Source organism: Oncorhynchus nerka, linkage group LG28 (genome assembly GCF_034236695.1).
Source record: "Oncorhynchus nerka isolate Pitt River linkage group LG28, Oner_Uvic_2.0, whole genome shotgun sequence".
NCBI classification, from domain to species: domain Eukaryota; kingdom Metazoa; phylum Chordata; class Actinopteri; order Salmoniformes; family Salmonidae; genus Oncorhynchus; species Oncorhynchus nerka.
The window spans coordinates 48,732,325-48,755,287 of record NC_088423.1 but is presented as its reverse complement, the minus strand read 5'-3'; the positions used below and the strand labels follow the sequence as shown (position 1 = coordinate 48,755,287).

The window sequence follows — 22,963 nt, the reverse complement described above, 5'->3', positions numbered from 1 at the left end:
AGGATTATAAAAAAGTACAGAGTCCAATGGCGGCGAGCTTTACACCACTCAAGCCGACGCTTGGCATTACGCATGGTAAACATAGGCTTGTGTGCTTTGCCATGGAAACCCCTTTCACGATGCTCCTGGCAGTTATTGTGCTGATGTTGTTTCCAGAGGCAGTTTGAAACTCGGTTGTAAGTGTTGCAACCTAGGACAGACAATTTTTACGTGCTACGCGCTTCAGCACTCGCCGGTCCCGTTCTGTGACCTTGTGTGGCCTACCACTTTGCGGCTGAACATTTCCACTTCACAATAACAGCACTTACAGTTGACCGGGGAAGCTCTAGCAGGGCAGAAATGACTTGTTGGAAAGGTGACATCCTATGACGGTGCCACGTTGAAAGTCACTGAGCTCATCAGTAAGGCCGTTTTACTGTCAGTGTTTGTCTATGGAGATTGCATGGCTGTGTTCTCAGCAACTGGTGTTGCTGAAATAACCAAATCCACTATTGTGAAGGGGTGTCCACATACTTTTGTAAATATAGTGTATGTTATCAAAATGCATATTAAAGTTAGACGTATTAGAACTATTAGAAAATACAAAGTCATTTTTAGCCTTGAATAGAAGTGGCCAAAATGGTGAGAGTAGTCTAGAGTACTATGGAAGCAAACATGAACCACAGTAGTCAAGAAAATAGCAGAGGTCAATATGTCCACTAGATGACAGCAAAGGAACCACTAAGACGCCACAGGAATGGTGAGAAATCCATATTTTCATTTAAACCAGGGTACTTAGTGGCCTGTAGTTTGGTAATTCCAAAACTTTCCCTTTGGTTTAGCTGTTTAAGGCGGTCCCCTTTTCTAATTGAGGCTGGAACATGGTCAAGACCCATATCTTTTAGGGATTCAGGGATGGCATGATGTAAGGACTTGTAGTTCCTTGTCATGGGGTCGTCTTCATTGCCTGCCCATATTGCATACTTGTGTTCGCTAAACTGTCCTAAAGGCGTCTCTTTGCCTGTCCAATGTAAAATACCTTGCACTGTGGACATTCCAATCTGTAGACGACATGATTGGTTTTACAGTTAATGAAATGCTTGACTTGATACTCTGTGTTAGAAGCTGTGTCAACAAAACACTTTTTCTGTGCAATATTTCTGCAATAATTGCACTGGTTGCATTTGAAAGAGCCCCTGGGTTTGTGTTCTAGCCAAGTATTTTTTCTTTTTTTCTTTTTAACCCCTCCACCACCACCCCTCTTCGGAGGACAAATTTTTATATATATTTTTTTTACAGCTTTTTGATACATATGCATACATTTTACATACACATTTGACATATACATTTTACATACATGGTACTTTTATATATAACAACAATACATTACCAAACAAACTCTTTAATCCCAACCCCCAGCCACTCTCAACCCATCCCACCGATCACCATGGACCGCCCTTGTTTGGTTTCCATGTGCCATATATTTTTCAATTGTGCTGTGATGTTTTACAACATTTTATAATCTTTCCAATCATATATTATCCACAGATCACCCAACACTGCTATTTGTAAGGTTCATTTTAAGTGCACGTTGTGATTTTTTAACCATTCCTGAACCTGTGACCAGATTCAAGCTACATAGGGGCAATACCAGAATAAGTGATCTATTTATTATGTCTCTTCGCAACAAAATCTACAGAGCTGAGATTGTTGTATTCCCCATATATAATATAATATAGTGCCGCCACCATATAAACACCGTATCTGTGTACTCCCTGATGAAGGCCATGCAGCCGAAACGCGTAAGATTTTTAACATTTTGGTTCCAATAAACATGCCATACAAATAAAAGCATTTTAATTAATCATATGAAGAGTGCCTTGGTCCTGCTTTCTTTTTGATGACCAATTAACCCCTTTTACAAAGGAGCACCTTCTACCTACAAAGACCTACTAAAAAAGGAAATAGTGTCTCAACTCTGATTCCCGGCAGTACTGTGGGTATGGAAGGGAACACAGAGAATGGAGTTCACAAGCGCTGATGAAGCCCTGAACAGGCAGCAGGAAACCTTTCCAGGTGAAAGAGAGCCCAGTACCACAAGCAGAGGCAGAAGCGGAGAAACAGATAAGCACTCTAGGCTACATATAGTAATGCCCAAGGCCAGTTTATCATAAACTGAGACAATATTCCTTCCCTCTACCCCCAATACAATCTAGACTCTATTGTCCCCCAAGTAACTGTCCTTCACTACGAAGTAGCGATAGAATTAGCCAATGCCAATGAGATACATGGACACTGAAAAGACAATATAAAAGTCAATAATTGTCATATGGATGTGTGTGTGGGCGAGAGGGTGTGAGTGGGTCTATGAGTGGGTATGTGTCTGTTCATATGAATGGGAGAGTGATTATGAATATATGTAGGAAGGCAGGAGTGAATGGGTTTACGGAGGCTTAGGGTATAAGTTGAGTGTGAATGAAGGAGAATGAATGAGTAAGTAGATGCTTAGAGGGGTGTAAATGTGTTTGAGAGAAAGGGAGGGGGGAAAGACAAAGGTTGGGAGGAACTTGGCCTGGATGAGTAAGGGAGGGCAAGGAGGGAGGTTTTGATAAGCTTGTTTTGGGGGGGGGGGGGTAAATATGGGAGGTGGGGATAAGCTTGGCTTGGGCATTGTAAAGGGTGGAGAACAGGGTGGGGGTGGTGGAGAGAAATAAGGAAGGACTTAATTATACTACAATGCAATTGCATTTCATTTTTTATGACTTGCCCCATTGTAAAATGAGTAAGATGAGTAAGAGTTCTAGACAGATTAGGAAAGGATGTTGAATCATTATCATTCCTTGTTTACCATTACAACGTAACATGTGTAAATATTTGTATGAACATAACAAGATTCAACAACTGAGACATACACTTAACAAGTTCCACAGACATGTGACTAACAGAAATATAATAATCTGTCCCTGAACAAACGGGGGTCAAAATCAAAAGTAACAGTCAGTATCTTGTGTGGCCACCAGCTGCATTAAGTACTGCAGTGCATCTCTTCATGGACTGCACCAAATTTGCTATTTCTTGCTGTGAGATGTTACCCCACTCTTCCACCAAGGCACCTGCAAGTTCCCAAACATTTCTGGGGGGAATGGCCCTAGCTGTCACACCCTGACCATAGTTTGCTTTGTATGTTTCTATGTTTTGTTTGGGGGTGTGATCTGAGTGGGCATTCTATGTTGTGTGTCTAGTTTGTCTGTTTCTGTGTTTGGCCTGATATGGTTCTCAATCAGAGGCAGGTGTTAGTCATTGTCTCTGATTGGGAACCATATTTAGGTAGCCTGTTTGGTGTTGGGTTTTGTGGGTGATTGTCTCCTGTGTCAGTGTTTGTGCCACACGGGACTGTTTCGGGTTTACATGTTTTTTGTAGTTTATTCATGTATAGTTTTCTTATTAAAAACAAACATGAATTTCAACCACGCTGCATTTTGGTCCTCCTCTCCTTCGACGGAAGAATCCCGTTACAGAATCAACCACAAGAGACCTAAAGAATATGGCTGCCTAAATATGGTTCCCAATCAGAGACAACGATAAACACCTGCCTTTGATTGAGAACCACTCTAGGCAACCATAGACTTACCTAGAGTACTACTCTAAACACAATCCCATAACTACAAACAACCCCAGACAAAACAAACCACATAAATCCCCATGTCACACCCTGGCCTAACCAAAATAATACTCAAAAGTAACGTGGAAATACGAAATAGAAAAATATCAGAAATCCTTTAAGTGGACCACAAAAAAATATTAAATACTTAGGATGCTTAATAAATGACAACAAACAAAAAATGTATAAATATAACTTCAGTCCAATACTCAACAACATGTAAACAGATCTAATTAAATGGTAAAACCAATACCATAAATCTTACAGGTAGAATAAACCTTTTTAGACTGACATGGCTGCTAAAGTTCATTCTTTAAAAAAGTATACTCTGTCATAACTGACTTTATATGGGCAAATACAATTCATAGAATACAAAGGAACGTTTTACATCTTCCTTTGTTGAAGGATGGTTGAAGGTTGGTTTTAACTTTTACAGTACTTCCGACATATAGTTAAATGCACTAAAGAGGAACAATATGTACATATTTAAGATGTGCATGCTCATCCCCAGAATCTTTTTTACGTGTCTGTTTTCAAAGAGTAAAGCTAAGAACATGAAGAACTTCATAGTTAAGAACACGATAACAATATGGAACATAATGAAACGTATTTTACAAGAACCAATATCTCTTCCTAAAAACACAACCTTATGGAACAATCCTTGGATAGCTTTTCAGTATTCCCTGATAAATTGGTCCACATGGAAAACTAAAGGAATTAGAAACCGTAAATGACTTGGTAACAGGAAATATATTTATTTCCATGACAGAATTAAAAAGTCATTTCAAATACACGCAAGTTATCCTTTGACATATCACAAAATTTTGATTTGAAATCTTTTGGACATCAGAGCAACCTTGAGGGAATAGTTTAAATAATGTTTGTAATGAAATATGTACATCATTTTTGAATGTGTTGTATAAATTGTATAAAAGTGATAATGCCCTCGAAGCCGGTGTTTGGAAGATATATTGACACGGTTTGCAAATCCAATGCCAATATACCCTCCAAACATCGGCTTCTCTGGCATTATCACTTCAGTAAATCCTTCATGACCATGCATTATACATTTCATAAGGCCTTTAGTCATGGCATTGTTATCCTCAACATTGTGGTCTGAAAATCTTGGCTACACAAGACCTCAGAGGCACACGCCGAAATCTCGAAGCAGCTAACTTCGAAGCGTATCACTTTATCAGAAATATCTCATCAATGATATCTGAAGCTTCGTTTCATCACAAGCTTTTTCAAATCGTGTGCTGCAAAAAAGCGAGATCCCACTGGTTTCGCCGTGGTTCCGGTGCTTTCTTAAAGTGAAAGGTTCTTTCAAACACCGATTTCTACTGGACATCGTACTTACAAATATAGTTAGGATTTTGTACCAACATTTTAATCTGACTGGTAGCTTAGCAAGTAGAGTACTGACAGGCTTGTAGCTCAGAGGACAGACATGCTGGTAGCTCAGAGTACAGACAGGCTTGTAGCTCAGAGGACAGACATGCTTGTAGCTCAGAGTACAGACAGGCTTGTAGCTCAGAGGACAGACAGGCTTGTAGCTCAGAGTACAGACAGGCTTGTAGCTCAGAGGACAGACATGCTTGTAGCTCAGAGTACAGACAGGCTTGTAGCTCAGAGTACAGACAGGCTTGTAGCTCAGAGGACAGACAGGCTTGTAGCTCAGAGGACAGACAGGCTTGTAGCTCAGAGGACAGACAGGCTTGTAGCTCAGAGTACAGACAGGCTTGTAGCTCAGAGGACAGACATGCTTGTAGCTCAGAGTACAGACAGGCTTGTAGCTCAGAGGACAGACATGCTTGTAGCTTGTGAGAATACTCCAGTACTATGGTTCAGTGGTTCATCTAAGGTGAGCACATAAGACAGTGAAAACTCAGACACTCTTCTGACCAAAAAGTTCTGAGCTAACAGCTTGTTAGCGAGTCTATTCTCCACTCACCCTATATAGATATTGCAACTGTAATATTCTCAAAAGGATGAGGTCAGGTCATGATTGGGAGAAGGTGACCTGTATTCTCTATTCTCTGTGTAGTGTGAACATTGTGTTTGTGTGATCAGCCTTATTTTCTAAAGATGACTGATGTCCAAATCTACAATGAGATTCACCCGGTTCATCTGAATCTGTGTTGTTTGTCCCTCAACCTCAGCCTTACCGCACCTTGACACAATAAACAGAACGGGTGATGGAGAGTACCTGTCAGTGTTTGGACTAAATAAGAGTATGGACCCCTCTGATGATTTATGGAAGGTCAATAAATATCCCTCAGTTAATTATTAAATGGGAGTCGAACGGGGGGGCTGTTTTGTTTTGCTGCATCATTGACCGTATGTACAGGGCTGACAAAAGAAACACACATACAGTACCAGTCAAATGTTTTAACACACCTACTCATTCAAGGGTTTTTCTTTTCTACATTGTAGAATAATAGTGAAGACATCAAAACTATGAAATAATACATATGGAATCATGTAGTAACGAAAAAAGTGTTAAACAAATCAAAATATATTTGAGATTTGAGATTCTTCAAAGTAGCCACCCTTTGCCTTGATGACAGCTTTGCACACTCTTGGCATTCTCTCAACCATATTCACTTGGAATGCTTTTCCAACAGTCTTGAAGGAGCTCCCACGTATGCTGAGCACTTGTTTGCTGCTTTCCTTCACTCTGGGTCCAACTCATCCCAAACCATCTCAATTGGGTTTGGTGATGGTGGAGGCCAGGTCATCTGATGCAGCACTCAATCACTCTCCTTCTTGGTCAAATAGCTCTTACACAGTCTGTAGGTGTGTTGGGTCATTGTCCTATTGAAAACAAATGAAAGTCCCACTAAGTGCAAACCAGATGGGATGGCGTATTGCTGCAGAATGCTGTGGTAGCCGTGCTGGTTAAGTGTGCCTTGAATTCTAAATGAATCAGTGTCAACAGCAAAGCACCCACACACCATCACACCTCCTCCTCCATGCTTCACGGTGGGAGCCACACATGCGGAGATCATCCATTCATCTACTCTGCGTCTCACAAATACACAGTGGTTGGAACCAAAAATCTCAAATTTGGACTCATCAGACCAGTCTAATGTCCATTGCTCATGTTTCTTGGCCCAAGCAAGTCTCTTATTCTTATCGGTGTCCTTTAATAGTGGTTTCTTTGCAACAATGTGTTGCTGCCTTGCTATTTGTTGTCTTAGGTCTTTCTTTATGTAGTGTTGTGTTGTCTCTCTTGTTGCGATGTGTGTTTTGTCCTATATTTATATTGTATTATTTATATATTTTTATCCCAGGCCCCTGTCCCCACAGAATACCTTTTGCCTTTTGGTAGGCCGTCATTGTAAATAAGAATTTGTTCTTAACTGTCACGACTTCCGCCGAAGTCGGTCCCTCTCCTTGTTCGGGCGGCGTTCGGCGGTCGACGTCATCAACATTCTAGCCATCGCCGATCCACTTTTCATTTTCCATTTGTTTTGTCCTTGTCTTACACACCTGGTTTCAATCCCCCAATTACTTGTTCATTATTTAACCCTCTGTTCCCCCATGTTTGTTTGTGAGTGATTGTTTATTGTATTGCGGTCCGTTATTGTGGCCTTGTATTCATTTGACATGTATTGTGTTTATTGTTGAGAAAAATTGAGTACATTACTGATATCTGCTGTCCTGCGTCTGACTCCTCTACACCAGCTACACACAGACGCATTACATTAACTGACTTGCCGGTTAAATAAAAATAAATTAGACCATGAAGGCCTGATTCACGCAGTCTCCTCTGAACAGTTCATGTTGAGATGCGTCTGTTCCTTGAACTCTGTGAAGCATTTATTTGGGCTGCAATTTATGAGATGCAGTTAACACTAATGAACTTATCCTCTGCACCAGAGGTAACTCTGGGTTTTCCTTTCCTGTGGCAGTACTCATGAGAGCCAGTTTCATTGTAGCACTTGATGGTTTTTGCGTATTGACTGACCTTCATGTCTTAAAGTAATGATGGACTGTCATTTCTCTTTGCTTATTTGAGCTGTTCTTGCAATAATATGGACTTGGTCTTTTACCAAATAGGGCTATCTTCTGTATACCACCCCTACCTTGTCACAACACAACTGATTGGCTTAAATGCATTAAGGAATGAAAGTCCACTATTTAACTTAACAAGGCACACCTGTTAATTGAAATGCATTCCAGGTGACTACCTCATGAAGCTGGTTGAGATAATGAGAAGAGTTTGCAAAGATGTCATCAAGGCAAAGGGTGGTTACTTTGAAGAATCTCCAAAATAAAATATATTTTGATGTGTTTAACACTTTTCTGGTTACTACATGATCCCATGTGTTATTTCATAGTTTTGATGTCTCCACTATTATTCTACAATGTAGAAAATAGTAAAAAAATAAAGAAAAAGGCGTTTCCAAACTTTTGACTGGTACTGTGGATATAATCAGCATTGTTGTCAAACCCGCCTCTGTCTGTCTGGATCATGTTGTAGCTATTGCAAGCCCCATTTGTCTCAGTGCAAGGTGTAAAGGACTATAGAAGTAAGAACAGAATAAAGTCTGTGTCTAATGTAATGGTGTGTATTATTTCTTAGCGTGTATTAATGTTGGTATTGTTCCCTAACATCCCTTATTGATCTACTGTGTCAGTGTATGTCACCTCCTCCCACTACACAGCTTCTATCATGTGACCCAGAACAGTGACCTAATGTTAAAATGTCTTCCTGAAAGCAACATTTGTCCAAGCAGTTGTCTTGAATGAGTCACTACTAAACAAGGCTAGCATTCAGTCTCAATCTAAATCAATAATAGTTGTTGTGGCCTGGGGACTCGTTGTTGTTATACTGCTTGCAGTATTTCGTGGGGAGTTTACACTCCACTTGATCCCACACTTGTTGCTGTGTCTCTGGTGAACAGCAGTGGAGAGCTGATCGAGACCATGTTCCATTGAACTGGTGCAGAGATTGAAAGTGATGTTGACCATGGCAGTCTGGCTCCCCTCCCCGCTGCTTCACAGTAACTTGAGAGAAGTGAGAGCCGAGAGGGAAAGAGGGAGATATGTTGCAGGAGTGGGGGGGGGGTTGTCTCTCACGCTGTCTCACTCTCTCTCTCTCTACCCTTTCAGTGAATCTAATTCATCAAGGTCTAGTGTGACCCAGGTGTCACTGATGGCTATTCAGGCCACTTTAATCCACAGCAATTTGTCCAAAGTGTCAAGTTAAAGCATAAATGCAATATGGCATAGGGGACACGCTCTGTAATATCGTCATAATGAAGGAGGTAATGGGACCATGCGTGATCCCATATTGTCCATAATAGCTAGTTCAATGTAACCTGGGTTAATGGAGATGGGATCGGCTCACAGAGACGACATGCATGGAGAAATGTACTCACACATATCAACACGCACACCAAAGGACGTGAGAAATATCCGCCATGTTGGGTAGTTAACATTATTCATAAAAAGCATTATAAATATTCACTTACCTTTGATGATCATCAGAATGCACTCCCAGGAATCGCAGTTCCACAATAAATGCTTGTTTTGTTCAATAATGTCTACTTATGTCCAATAGCTTATTTTGTTAGGGAGGTTGGTGAACAATCCAAAAGCGCGATCTGGTCCATTCGGACTAAACATTCAAAAAGTTATATTACAGGTTGAAGAAACTTGTCAAACTAAGTATAAAATCAATCTTTAGGATGTTTTTATCATAAAAGTTCAATAATGTTCCAACCGGAGAATTCCATTGTCTGTAGAATTGCACCAGAACGAGAGCAACCTCTCAAGTGAAAGCGCGTGACTGAGAACGAGGCTGTAGGCAGACCCCTTAGTAAAACATCTCCCATCCAGCCCCCCTTCACATGAGCAGCCTGAAACCACGTTCTAAAGACGGTTGACATCTAGTGGAAGCCTTAGGAAGTGAAAAATAATCCATATCCCACTGTGTATTCGATAGGGGTGAGTTCAAAAACTACAAACCTCAGATTTCCCACTTCCTGTTTGGATTTTTTCCGGGTTTTGCCTGCCATATGAGTTATGTTACACTCACAGACATCATTTAAACCATTTTAGAAACTTCAGCATGTTTTCTATCCAATACTAATAATAATATGCATATATTAGCATCTGGGACTGAGTAGGAGGCAGTTCACTGCGGGCACGCTATTCATCCAAAAGTGAAAATGCTGCCCCCTATCCCAAACAAGTTTAAGATGGAAGACTAGACTTTGGTAGGAATGTTGTACACCATAAGCACAATTGTAAATGTTTTCCTTGTTATTGTCTGTGTATGTACTATGGTATATGTTATCTTACAAAGGATGGTGCTTGTTGAGTTGTTTCTGTTCTTGATTCATGATTCATAAATCTAGACAGCAACACAACCAATCATTGCTTTTAAAAAATATATTTTAATCCAATACAGACATTTTTTTTCTAATAACTAGTGTTCATGACCTTGAACTCTTGTAAATAACTGAAGACAAAATAGTTGCATTACAAACAGCAGAACAACTCTCATGCCATGGTAAGTACAATACAACACACACTGTTGCAGGAGCATGATAGTCAGGGCAAGAGTGACATAATTCTAATTGGGGAGAATGGGCTCGTGGTAATGACTGGGGCAGAATAAGTGGAATGGTATCAAATATACAGTATCAAAACACATGGGTTTCCAGGATAAGAGCGTCTGCTAAATGACTTAAATGTAAATGTAAATGTGTTTGTGATGCCATTCCATTTGCTCCGTTCCAGCAATTATTATAAGCCGTTCTCCTCAGCAGCCTCCACTGAGATGGAGCTGTAGATGCAAATGCTGTAGTCCATGAGATTGATGTCGTAGTTGTAAACATATTTTGAAGCTATACACTGTTTGTGTACAGAGACTCAATGACAACAAAAACATGAACAATGTAGTATTACATAAGATTTGACAGTGCATAAGTTATATATCTCAATAATCAATGAGTATGAACAGCAGGAAATCTTACAGATTGTGCCTTTAAGCATCTTATGGTCAACATGTTCAATAGTTTGGGGTCACTTTTTTTTCACCATTAAAAAAAACATCAAATTGATCAGAAATACAGTGTAGACATTGTTAATGTTGTAAATGACTATTGTAGCTAAAAACGTCAGATTCTTTATGGAATATCTACATAGGTAAACAGAGGCCCACGTTGTGTTAGTTAATCCAAGTTTATCATTTTAAAAGGCTAATTGGTCATTAGAAAACCACTTTGCAATTATGTTAGCCCAGCTGAAAACTCTTGTTCTGGATAAAGAAGCAATAAAACTGGCCTTCTTTAGACTAGTTGAGTATCTGGAGCGTCGGTATTTGTGGGTTCGATTACAGGCTCAAAATGGCCAGAAACAAAGACCTTTCTTCTGAAACTCGTCAGTCTATTCTTGTTCTGAGAAATGAAGGCTATTCCATGCGAGAAATTGCCAAGAAACTGAAGATCTCGTATAACGCTGTGTACTACTCCCTTCACAGAACAGAGCAAACTGGCCCTAACCAGAATATAAAGAGGAGTGGGAGGCCCAGGTGCACAACTGAGCAAGAGGACAAGTACATTAGAGTGTCTAGTTTGAGAAACAGACGCCTCACAAGTTCTCAACTGGCAGCTTCATTAAATAGTACCCGCAAAACACCAGTCTCAACGTCAGCAGTGACGAGGCGACTCCAGGATGCCAGTTGAGGACTTGTGAGGCTTCAGTGTCCTGACAAGTGAGCACATGTTCTATGCGAGGCAAAATTGCGCCTCATTAGCTCATTGTTTTGGATGTAGCCAAATAAATGTCACTAGAAAACGGCTTACAAAAATGCATCTATTTTGCTGTTATTCTGGCTGTTATTCCATATCTGGCTAGCTAGCAATCAAGGGATAAGAATGTTAACAGCCATTATGGCAATGGAACATTTAGAACGAACGTCCATATTTACAGAACAAAAAGACTGAACGACTGGGTCATGTCTCTGGCAACAGAACCGATAGAGCGAATGACCAGCCGGCTTGGGTAGGAGACCTAGATTTATGTTGGGACTATATCTTGTGGAAGGATGAAATAGTATGAATAAATTAATCAATATAACGTTAATGAAAATATGTCAATAATTTTTGGAATATGTTGGTAACCTGTTGTATTAAAGTGATAATGTCCTCGAAGCCGGTGTTGAGGATATATTGGCACGGTTTGTCGCCAATACATCCTCCAAACTCTGGCTTGTCAGGCATTATCATTTAATTGTTACATTCAAGGATGGTGCAGCACAGAATGGTAAACAAGAGACGCTGTCATGTGTACAGGATTTAGTTAAAGAGAAATGAACACAAGTTCAAATACATCTGAAATACACTATTGCTGACTGTAGGCCAATGCTTTGTGATGTGATCCTCATTGTACAATGGTTTTGTGCACATTGCTACAGCAGTTATCTACGCTAATGATAAGCCGAGAAACTTGGATTTACTGGACCCAGTCAGTGCCCATATGCAGTATTTCTTGACAATGTACAGTAATAGAGTGAAGAAAGTATTCTTTGTGGAATCATGATAAATATACAGTCCCTCTATTTCCCAGCAGAGCCAGCATGGGGTCAACTGTACCAAGTCTCATTGACTGTCTTTGTGGAATGAAAGCTTTCCCATCGAATCTGCTCAATAAGAGCACAAAAAAAAGGTAGTGAAACAGCATAGAAAAACAATAATCTCTCAGCAGTTGCCATCGCAGGGGCTTCAAAGGGGAAAAGAGCTAAAGATGAGTCTGGCTCATCTGGATTAGAGCGAGATTCAACAGACGCCCCCTCCGACAACCTTGATGATGCAGGTGGTGGAGTCACAGGTCCAGTACACACTCGAGTTATACAACTGATGTACAATGCTTTTGGCACAACCGAGAGTACATCAGTTGTACAAGCTGAGTGTATATGGGACTGTTAGGTAGTTAAAACAGTTAGGTAATTGATGACAATAGGCCTACCATAACGCAAACAACTCACAACTCAAGTAAAGAGGGATGGAATCAGACAAGTAAATTGTCTATTTACAACCGTAATTTCTAGCTTATTTAATCACTGTCAACAAACATTTAATGTCCTTGTCATAATGATAAGTAATGATGGAGGGGTTTTAAAGCCCCGGGGGAGTCAAAAGTGTGATTTTTCTGTGTTTAATACTTATTTCCACACTAAGGTTGGATTAATACTGTGAAATGTAGAACATTATGATCATTTACTTTTCGTACTAGAGCCATTTGAGCGATGGAGTTTTGGCCTGCCTGGTGACATCTCCAGGCGGCAAATTAGTCGATAGACCAATAAGAAAGAGGGATTCCAATATAATATAGGTATTTTTTAGTTTTCCAATCCCCACTCAGACCACTCCCAAACAGTCCTAGAAAAATTATTGCTTCAGAAATGGCTCTTTGCAAAGAAGCTATTTGGTTTTTTTTCTTCAGAAATGATTTGATATTGAGATCAAAGCTGCTGCATTGAACCTTTAAAGTATAGTACTTTTCGAAGTGCTGAAATAATCTTGTATTGTATTGGGAAGGGGCTAACAAGGGATGATTAGGGGGCCATAATTGTATGAGAGGCCATGGAATCTAGGGATTACAGAATCAGGACCTTGGTTTAACCCTCATCCTACCGACTGGGGTCCTTTTGAAACCCAGAGGCATATTTTTGATCATAGTCTGAATGTGGTTTATTCAGTTTTTCAAATGTTTCATGACTTTGTCAAATGTACGCCTTTCCTACGCACTTCTCAGGAGTTCGTTTTCAGACTTACCTTATGCAGGTGTGCAATGGACTTTGCAGGCGTGGTTCCCTTCCGCATGCTGAATACATTTAATTCAACCTCTGAACACAGTCCCACTTGCTGGCTAACAGATTTATTTATGGAGTTTTGATTCAATAGGGTTTCAGTACATTTATCTTAAGCCATCCCTTTAAATAGGGGGTACCTTTAATTCGATTTTTTTCCGGCAGACTCACTAGAATACATAGAGAAAACTGGTTCAAAATATAGATATCAATGAAAGAAAATCCATCTACATATATGCATATTTGTCTCCGTTTCAGCACCAACTGGTAGATTTAAAAATACTCTGATCTTGTAGATTATTTTGGCACATATTTGGGTTAGGAAAATATGTATGATTCATAAAAAAAAAAAAACTGGTTAGGAGAACCTTTAATATATTGACGAATCAAAAATGGAGGGGTTTGATTCATTGTGCAAGTTGTCATATTAAAGTTCAATCCATGAAATATTGGAAGGTGGAAAAAGTGTATAATGAGGTTTGAACAATAGTCCTATAAATCTACCCTAATCCTCACTAATCATGGAACTGTATGACAACGGTCCAGTCGCCGTGAACTGTGCGCCAGGCTTCAGGTTTAACCTGGTACATATAGTCCGAGTCCCATAATGATATAAATACATGTCCCCAATTATTGCACAATATGCCTAATATGATCCACTAATGCGGACGTGACAGAGGAAAGAAAGGTATAAACGGAATGGAATGTAATGAAGCCAAAATCACCTAATGAGCCAAAATCACATAATTCGCCTATACAGTCGTGGCCAAAAGTTTTTAGAATGACACAAATACTAATTTCCACAAAGTTTGCTGCTTCAGTGTCTTTAGATATATATACAGTGGGGCAAAAAAGTATTTAGTCAGCCACCAATTGTGCAAGTTCTTCCATTTAAAAAAGATGAGAGAGGCCTGTAATTTTCATCATAGGTACACTTCAACTATGACAGAAAAAATGAGAAAAAAATCCAGAAAATCACATCAGATTTTTAATGAATTTATTTGCAAATTATGGTGGAAAATAAGTATTTGGTCAATAAGAAATCATCTGTGGGAGCAAGTGGGAGCAATTATTAGGAAATGGAAGACATACATGACCACTGATAATCTCCCTCGATCTGGGGCTCCACGCAAGATCTCACCCCGTGGGGTCCAAATGATCACAAGAACGGTGAGCAAAAATCCCAGAACCACACGGTGGGACCTAGTGAATGACCTGCAGAGAGCTGGGACCAAAGTAACAAAGCCTACCATCAGTAACACACTACGCCGCCAGGGACTCAAATCCTGCAGTGCCAGACGTGTCCCCCTGCTTAAGCCAGTACATGTCCAGGCCCATCTGAAGTTTGCTAGAGAGCATTTGGATCATGAAGAAGATTGGGAGAATGTCATATGGTCAGATGAAACCAAAACATAACTTTTTGGTAAAAACTCAACTTGTCGTGTTTGGAGGACAAAGAATGCTGAGTTTGCATCCAAAGAACACCATACCTACTGTGGAGCATGGGGGTGGAAACATCATGCTTTGGGGCTGTTTTTCTGCAAAGGGACCAGTACGACTGATCAGTGTAAAGGAAAGAATGAATGGGGCCATGTATCGTGAGATTTTGAGTGAAAACCTCCTTCCATCAGCAAGGGCATTGAAGATGAAACGTGGCTGGGTCTTTCAGCATGACAATGATCCCAAACACACCGCACGGACAACAAAGGAGTGGCTTCGTAAGAAGCATTTCAAGGTCCTGGAGTGGCCTAGTCAGTCTCCAGATCTCATCCCCATAGAAAATCTTTGGAGGGAGTTGAAAGTCCGTGTTGACCAGCAACAGCCCCAAAACATCACTGCTCTAGAGGAGATCTGCATGGAGGAATGGGCCAAAATACCAGCAACAGTGTGTGAAAACCTTGTGAAGACTTACAGAAAACGTTTGACCTCTGTCATTGCCAACAAAGGGTATATAACAAAGTATTGAGATAAACTTTTGTTATTGACCAAATACTTATTTTCCACCATAATTTGCAAATCAATTCATTAAAAATCCTACAATGTGATTTTCTGGATTTTTTTTCTTCTAATTTTGTCTGTCATAGCTGAAGTGTACCTATGATGAACATTACAGGCCTCTCTCATATTTTTAAGTGGGAGAACTTGCACAATTGGTGGCTGACTAAATACTTTTTTGCCCCACTGTATATGCTTAGTTGCAGTCAAAACAGCTCATTAAAAGTATGTCAGTATGAATACTTGGTAGAACTGTAATACAGAAACCAGCTACCCTCTAAATGTACATATAGTGTTGTATTGCTGTGTATTCTTCGAAAAATAGTAATTCTACGGGAAGTGTTATATAAATACATGAATTCCTATAAAATCAATATTCTAGATTTGCAATTTATGGTATTTGGGTTGCTATAACGGCAGGGTAGCCTAGTGGTTAGAGCGTTGGACTAGTAACCGGAAGGTTGCGAGTTCAAACCCCCGAGCTGTCGTTCTGCCCCTGAACAGGTAGTTAACCCACTGTTCCCAGGCCGTCATTGAAAATAAGAATGTGTTCTTAACTGACTTGCCTGGTTAAATAAAGGTAAAATAAAATAAATAAATAAAATAACATTTGGTTTGAAGTGACTGAAGATTTGTGCATGCTTTCTGAAGCCTACTGCCATTGTTTCACTAGCAACGATGCTCATGCTGGCTTTGGGGTAAGAAAACGAAGCCATATTGTTGGTCATTGTCTCACAGGTTCAATGGATTAATCACTTTTTAAAATTAAGTATATTTCAAATGTTGGTGTACTGCCCCTTTAAAATGCCAGTCATTTTTACCAAATAAGACTAAATGTATATTTACATCAACATTCTAAAAACGAAATGATAACACAATCAAATGATGGTAAATTGGCTTAATAGTACTTGTGTATTGTATTTTGGAAAAGAGCTGCACATTATTGTGAAATGTATATTCTTGATTTCTAGAATATGCAAATTACATGTAATTTTGTAAAAATAAGTATTTATTTTATTTACATATCTAATGATGTTTTGATAATAATTAATTTGATATTTTGCTATGATTGTTGCTTTTTCCAATAGTTTCTTCTTGGGGTCAAAATTACCCCAGTTGGTAATCCATGTCTGTGAAATATATTGGTGGTATGAGGGATAAGGGAATCCTTTGTGGAGCAGTGTCCTCAGAAAGGATGGACTAAGGTATTGAGGAGGGAAGAATGCCCCCTACTGGCACTCTAACACAATTTCCAACAGCATCTGGTCTCCTACCCCAGAGATCAACCAGGCCTGACCCTGCTTAGCCTCAGATGACTTTCAGCAGATAGATGCAGTCAGGGTGATCTGGCTGCTTGCCATACATGAAAGCATTATGTCCCTCTTTTGTGCTACAGTTTCCCTCCATGTCTACTAATACATAACAAGTCAACCAGGGAACCCTTGTGGTTACACCTGGCATCTTTAAACTAACACATACCACAAGAAGTTGGTGGGTAAGAGAAGATGCATCTGCATAGCAATGGAAGGGGAGGATGAAAAGGCAGTGAAGACTGGAGGAGAGTTCAGGGGTGGGATAGTCTTCTGTTGGTCTACATGGGGCAGACTTTGTTCTCTGGGATTGGCAACTGGACGAAGGAGCTGCACTTGCTGGGGGATGCCTCCTCATTCTTAGGCTGGGTGTTGCCGCAGACCGGGATGCGTGCTGCTATGGCTGACATCTCGCCCCCCGTGCAGCTCTCCCCCGTCATTCCCAGTCGCTCCGACGTTGCATTCATGTTCTCTGGCGCAGGCTTGCAGGTAAAGAGCTGAATCAGGCACTTCCTGAACTGGAAAAAGGTCAAAGGGCATTAGAACAGCCAAACGAAAAAGAAAATACAAGACAGGCAGTGAAGGCATTGGCAATGAAATAAATGTTAGTTTGGACAAGTTCAAAAAGCACATTCTTTGTTTCTTAATGTGTAGTCTTCTGCCGTTTGAACAGGACCCAGGTGATATCACACTGCCAGGCAATAAGTGGATATCTGAACTGTCAGGATACTTTAGCTCCTCTTAAAAAGAAGCAGATCCACGGCAGACATTGTTACCTGGCTGTGCAGGTAGGAGATATTTATCATACTTATCAAGAGATGCGCAGCACGTAACTGCAACACTGCCATAGCTCCACTCAGGAGACTGTTGCACCATCTAGAGCATCACTGCCTGGTATGGCAACTGCTCAACCTCCGACCGCAAGGCACTATAAAGAGTAGTGCGTACGACCCAGTATATTACTGGGGCCAAGCTTCCTGCCATCCAGGACCTCTATACCAGGCGGTGTCAGAGGAAGGCCCTAAAAATGGTCAAAGACTCCAGCCACCATAGTCATAGACTGTTCTCTCTGCTACCTAAGGTCCAAAAGGTTTAACAGCTTCTACCTCCAAGCCATAAGACCCCTGAACAGTTAATCAAATGGCTACCCAGACCCCTCTTTTACGCTGCTGTTACTCTCGGTTTATAATCTATGCATAGTCACTATAACTGTACCTACATGTACATATTACCTCAATTACCTCGACTAACCGGTTCCCCCGCACATTGACTCTATACCGGTACCCCCTGTATATAGCCTCGCTTGTTATTTTACTGCTGTTTAATGATTTGTAACTTTTATTTTCTATTTTTTACTTAACACTTGTTTTTATTTTTGTCATAAAACTTCTTAAAGCATTGTTGGTTAAGGGCTTGTAAGTAAGCATTTCACTGTAAGGTGAATACACCTGTTGTACTCGTGACTAGTTTGACTAATAAAATTTAATTTAATTTGATTAGATTTTTGCTATTTGTTTAAAAGACATAAAGGTTTAAGTACTGACCACCATCCCACGACTGAAGGACAAAAATCAATAGCCTGTCAATGCGGTCCTAGATAAAAGAACACAAGCTTCATAGCCAATTTTGTCTAAAAGTGTGAGAAAAAATAAATGAAAAAATGATCAAAAAATATATACATACACAGTACCAGTTAGTGAAAGGTTTGGACAAACCTACTCATTCAAGAGTTTTTCTTTATTTACTATTTTCTACATTGTGGAATAATAGTGAAGACATTAACTATGAAATAACATATAATAATCATGTATTCAAAATAAAAATAAATACCCCAAAAAGTGTTAAAACAAATCAAAATATATTTTATTTTTGAGTTTCTTCAAAGCAGCCACACTTTGCCTTGACAGCTTTGCACACTCTTAGCATTCTCTGAACCAGCTTCACCTGGAAAGCTTTTCCAACAGTCTTAAAGGAGTTCCCACATATGCTGAGCACTTGTTGGCTGCTTTTCCTTCACTCTGCAGTCCAACTTATCACAAACCATCTCAAAACGATAGTCCCACTAAACGTAAACCAGATGGGATGGCATATCGCTGCAGAATGCTGTGGTAGCCATTCTGGTTAAGTGTGCCTTGAATTATATACAAATCACCGACCGTGTCACCAGCAAAGTACCCACACACCATCACACCTGGGAACCACACATGTGGAGATCATCCGTTCACCTACTCTGCGTCTCACAAAGACACAGCGGTTGGAAACAAAAATCTCAAATTTGAACTCATCAGACCCAAGGACATATTTCCACCATTCTAATGTCCATTACTCGTGTATCTTGGTCCAAGCAAGTCTCTTCTTCTTATTGGTGTCCTTTAGTAGTAGTTTCTTTGCATCAATTTGACCAGGAAGGCCTGATTCATGCAGTCTCTGAACAGTTGATGTTGAGATGTGTCTGTTACTTGAACTCTGTGCAGCATTAACTGTGCAGTTAACTCTAATGAACTTGTCCTCTGCAGCAGAGGAAACTCTGGGTCTTCCTTTCCTGTGGCGGTCCTCATGAGAGCCAGTTTCATCATAGCGCTTGACGGCTTTTACGACTGCACTTGAAGAAACTTTTAAAGTTCTTGAAATGTTCCAGATTGACTGACCTTCATGTCTTAAAGTATTGATGGACTGTCATTTCTTTTTGCTTATTTGAGCTGTTCATTACATAATATCGACTTGGTCTTTTACCAAATAGGGCTTTCTTCTGTATACCACCCCTACCTTGGGCTCCTGAGTGGTACAGCGGTCTAAGGCACTGCATCTTAGTGCAATAGGCATCACTACAGTCCCCGATCGAATCCAGGCTGTATTACATCCGACCATGATTGGGAGTCCCATAGGGCGGCGCACAATTGGCCCAGCGTTGGCCGGGGTAGGCCGTCATTGGAAAAACAATTGTTCGGAACTGACTTGTCTAGTTAAATAAAAGTTCAATTATATTTAAAAAATACCTTGTCACAACACAAGTGATTGGCTCAAACACATTAAGGAAAGGCACACCTGTTAATTCAAATGAATTCCAGGTGACTACCTCATGAAGCTGGTTGAGAGAATGCCAAGAGTGTGCAAAACTGTCATCAAGGCAAAGGGTGGCAACTTTGAAGAATCTCAAGGCTAAAATATATTTTGATTTGTTTAACACTTTTGTGGAGAAAAAAATGTTAATACATGATTCCATATGTGTTATTTCATAGTTTCGATCTCTTCACTATTATTCTACAACGTAGAATCCTTGAATGAGAATGTAGGTGCCCAAACGTTTGACTGGTACTGTATATATTCAATATATTTAACGTCACATAAAATCTATTCCAAATACATGTAGATACATTTGCATCTTTGCTAAAAGATCGGGAAGTACACTACACTACAGACTTAGATCTGTTCTTAAAGGAGGTACAACCGTTTGTCATTGAGGTGGTACCCTGTAAGGTAATCCTTTGTACATTTAGTTATAGGTACATAATTAAACCCCAGTTCATACTTCAGTACCTTTCTTACATATTGTCCAGAAGGTACAAAATCATGCTTTTAGAAAAGTTACAATTTGCCCTTATAGGGAACCATAAAAATGACAAAGCCATAATGTTCTTAGTAAGTGACAGAAATGTACCTCTACCATAGACCACTTTAACTGGGACAACATAATGCCAGCAGCACTTGTGGATTTGACAGCTCTAATGCAGTTTCACCTCTGACACCGCCAAAAACAACCACTATGCGGATGTCGACTAAAGCATATCTGATTGAATAGAGCCCTTAATCTTTTTGTACCCAGGGAACAATACTGTACCCTAACCGTACCCTTATTTTTGTATTATTTATTATTTGCGTTTTTAATCGATTTAAACACAAACTATACATTGTACAACGCTCAACTATATGTTAAAGTGTAGGTCTCGGTCTTGTGCCTCCAATTGCTGAACCCTTCTACAAACCAATGAGCTCAGCCCAGTCAAAACTGTTCGCTGCTCTGGCCCCCCAATGGTGGAACAAACTCCCTCACGACGCCAGGACAGCGGAGTCAATCACCACCTTCCGGAGACACCTGAAACCCCACCTCTTTAAGGAATACCTAGGATAGGATAAAGTAATCCTTCTCACCCCCCCCTTAAAAGATTTAGATGCACTATTGTAAAGTGGCTGTTCCACTGGATGTCATAAGGTGAACGCACCAATTTGTAAGTCGCTCTGGATAAGAGCGTCTGCTAAATGACTTAAATGTAAATGTAAATGTGTTTAGTAACCAAGTGGGAAGCAGGAATATACATCATCTGGGAAAAATCTACTTAAATGGCCCACCAACTGGTAATTCAAATCACATCAAATTGTAATAGTCACATGCGCCGAATACAATAAGTGTAGACTTTACAGTGAAATGCTTATTTACAAGCCCCTAACCAACAATGCAGTTAAAAAAAATTAAAGAGCAGCAGTAAAATATCAATAGCGAGACTATATACAGGGGGTACAGGTACCGAGTCAATGTGCGGGGCACCGGTGTCGAGATTATTGTGGTAATATGTAAATGTAGGTAGATTTATTGACTATGCATAGAAAATAACAGAGTAGCAGCGGCGTAAAAGAGAGGGGGGGGGCAATACAAATAGTCTGGGTAGCCATTTGATTAGCTGTTCAGGAGTCTTATGGTTCACCACCTGGTTCACCAACTACTTCTCTGATAGAGTTCAGTGTGTCAAATTGGAGGGCCTGTTGTCTGGGCCTCTGGCAGGCTCTATGGGGGTGCCACAAGGTTCAATTCTCGGACCAACTCTCCTCTTCTCTGTTTACATAAATGATGTCGCTCTTGCTGCTAGTGAGTCTCTGATCCACCTCTACGCAGACGACACCATTCTGTATACTTCTGGCCCTTCTTTGGACACTGTGTTAACAACCCTCCAGATGAGCTTCAAAGCCATACAACTCTCCTTCCGTGGCCTCCAACTGCTCTTAAACGCAAGTAAAACTAAATGAATGCACTTCAACCGATCGCTGCCTGCACCTGCCCGTCCGTCCAACATCACTACTCTGGACGGTTCTGTGGACAACTACAAATACCTAGGTGTCTGGTTAGACTGTAAACTCTCCTTTTAGACTCACATCAAACATCTCCAATCCAAAGTTAAATCTAGAATTGGCTTCCTATTTTGCAACAAAGCATCCTTCACTCATGCTGCCAAACATACCCTTGTAAAACTGACCATCCTACCAATCCTCGACTTTGGCGATGTCATTCACAAAATAGCCTCCAATACCCTACTCAATAAATTGGATGCAGTCTATCACAGTGCCATCCGTTTTGTCACCAAAGCCCCATATACTACCCACCTCTGCGACCTGTACGCTCTCATTGGCTGGCCCTCGCTTCATACTCGTCGCCAAACCCAATGGCTCCAGGTCATCTACGAGACCCTGCTAGGTAAAGTCCCCCCTTATCTCAGCTTGCTGGTCACCATAGCAGCACCCACCTGTAGCACGCGCTCCAGCAGGTATATCTCTCTTTTCACCCCCAAAACCAATTCTTCCTTTGGCCGCCTCTCCTTCCAGTTCTCTGCTGCCAATGACTGAAACGAACTACAAAATTCTCTGAAACTGGAAACACTTATCTCCCTCACTAGCTTTAAGAACCAGCTGTCAGAGCAGCTCACAGATTACTGCACCTGTACATATCCCATCTATAATTTAGCCCAAACAACTACCTCTCTCCATACTGTATTTATTTATTTTGCTCCTTTGCACCCCATTATTTCTATCTCTACTTTGCACATTCTTCCACTGCAAATCTACCATTCCAGTGTTTTACTTGCTATATTGTATTTACTTCGCCACCATGGCCTTTTTTTTTGCCTTTACCTCCCTTATCACACCTCATTTGCTCACATTGTATATAGACTTATTTTTCTACTGTATTATTGACTGTATGTTTGTTTTACTCCATGTATAACTCTGTGTTGTTATATGTGTCGAACTGCTTTGCTTTATTTTGGCCAGGTCGCAATTGTAAATGAGAACATATTCTCAACTTGCCTACCTGGTTAAATAAAGGTGAAATATTTTGTATATTTTTTAAATGGATTGGGGATAAAAGCTGTTTAGAAACCTCTTGGACCTAGACTTGGCGCTCCGGTACCGCTTGCCGTGCGG

General features: G+C 40.4%; 1 protein-coding gene across 1 annotated transcript in view; it reads right to left on the bottom strand.

Annotated features, from left to right (window-relative positions):
* Positions 1 to 10,093: 10,093 nt before the first annotated feature.
* LOC115113345 (vertebrate ancient opsin-like) overlaps positions 10,094 to 22,963 on the bottom strand; it is a 34,835-nt gene continuing 21,965 nt past the window's right edge. Inside the window, exon 5 of the mRNA XM_029640881.2 lies at positions 10,094 to 17,292. Coding sequence (XP_029496741.2) covers positions 17,056 to 17,292 — 237 coding nt within the window. The 3' untranslated portion in view covers positions 10,094 to 17,055. The remainder of the gene's footprint in view (positions 17,293 to 22,963) is intronic.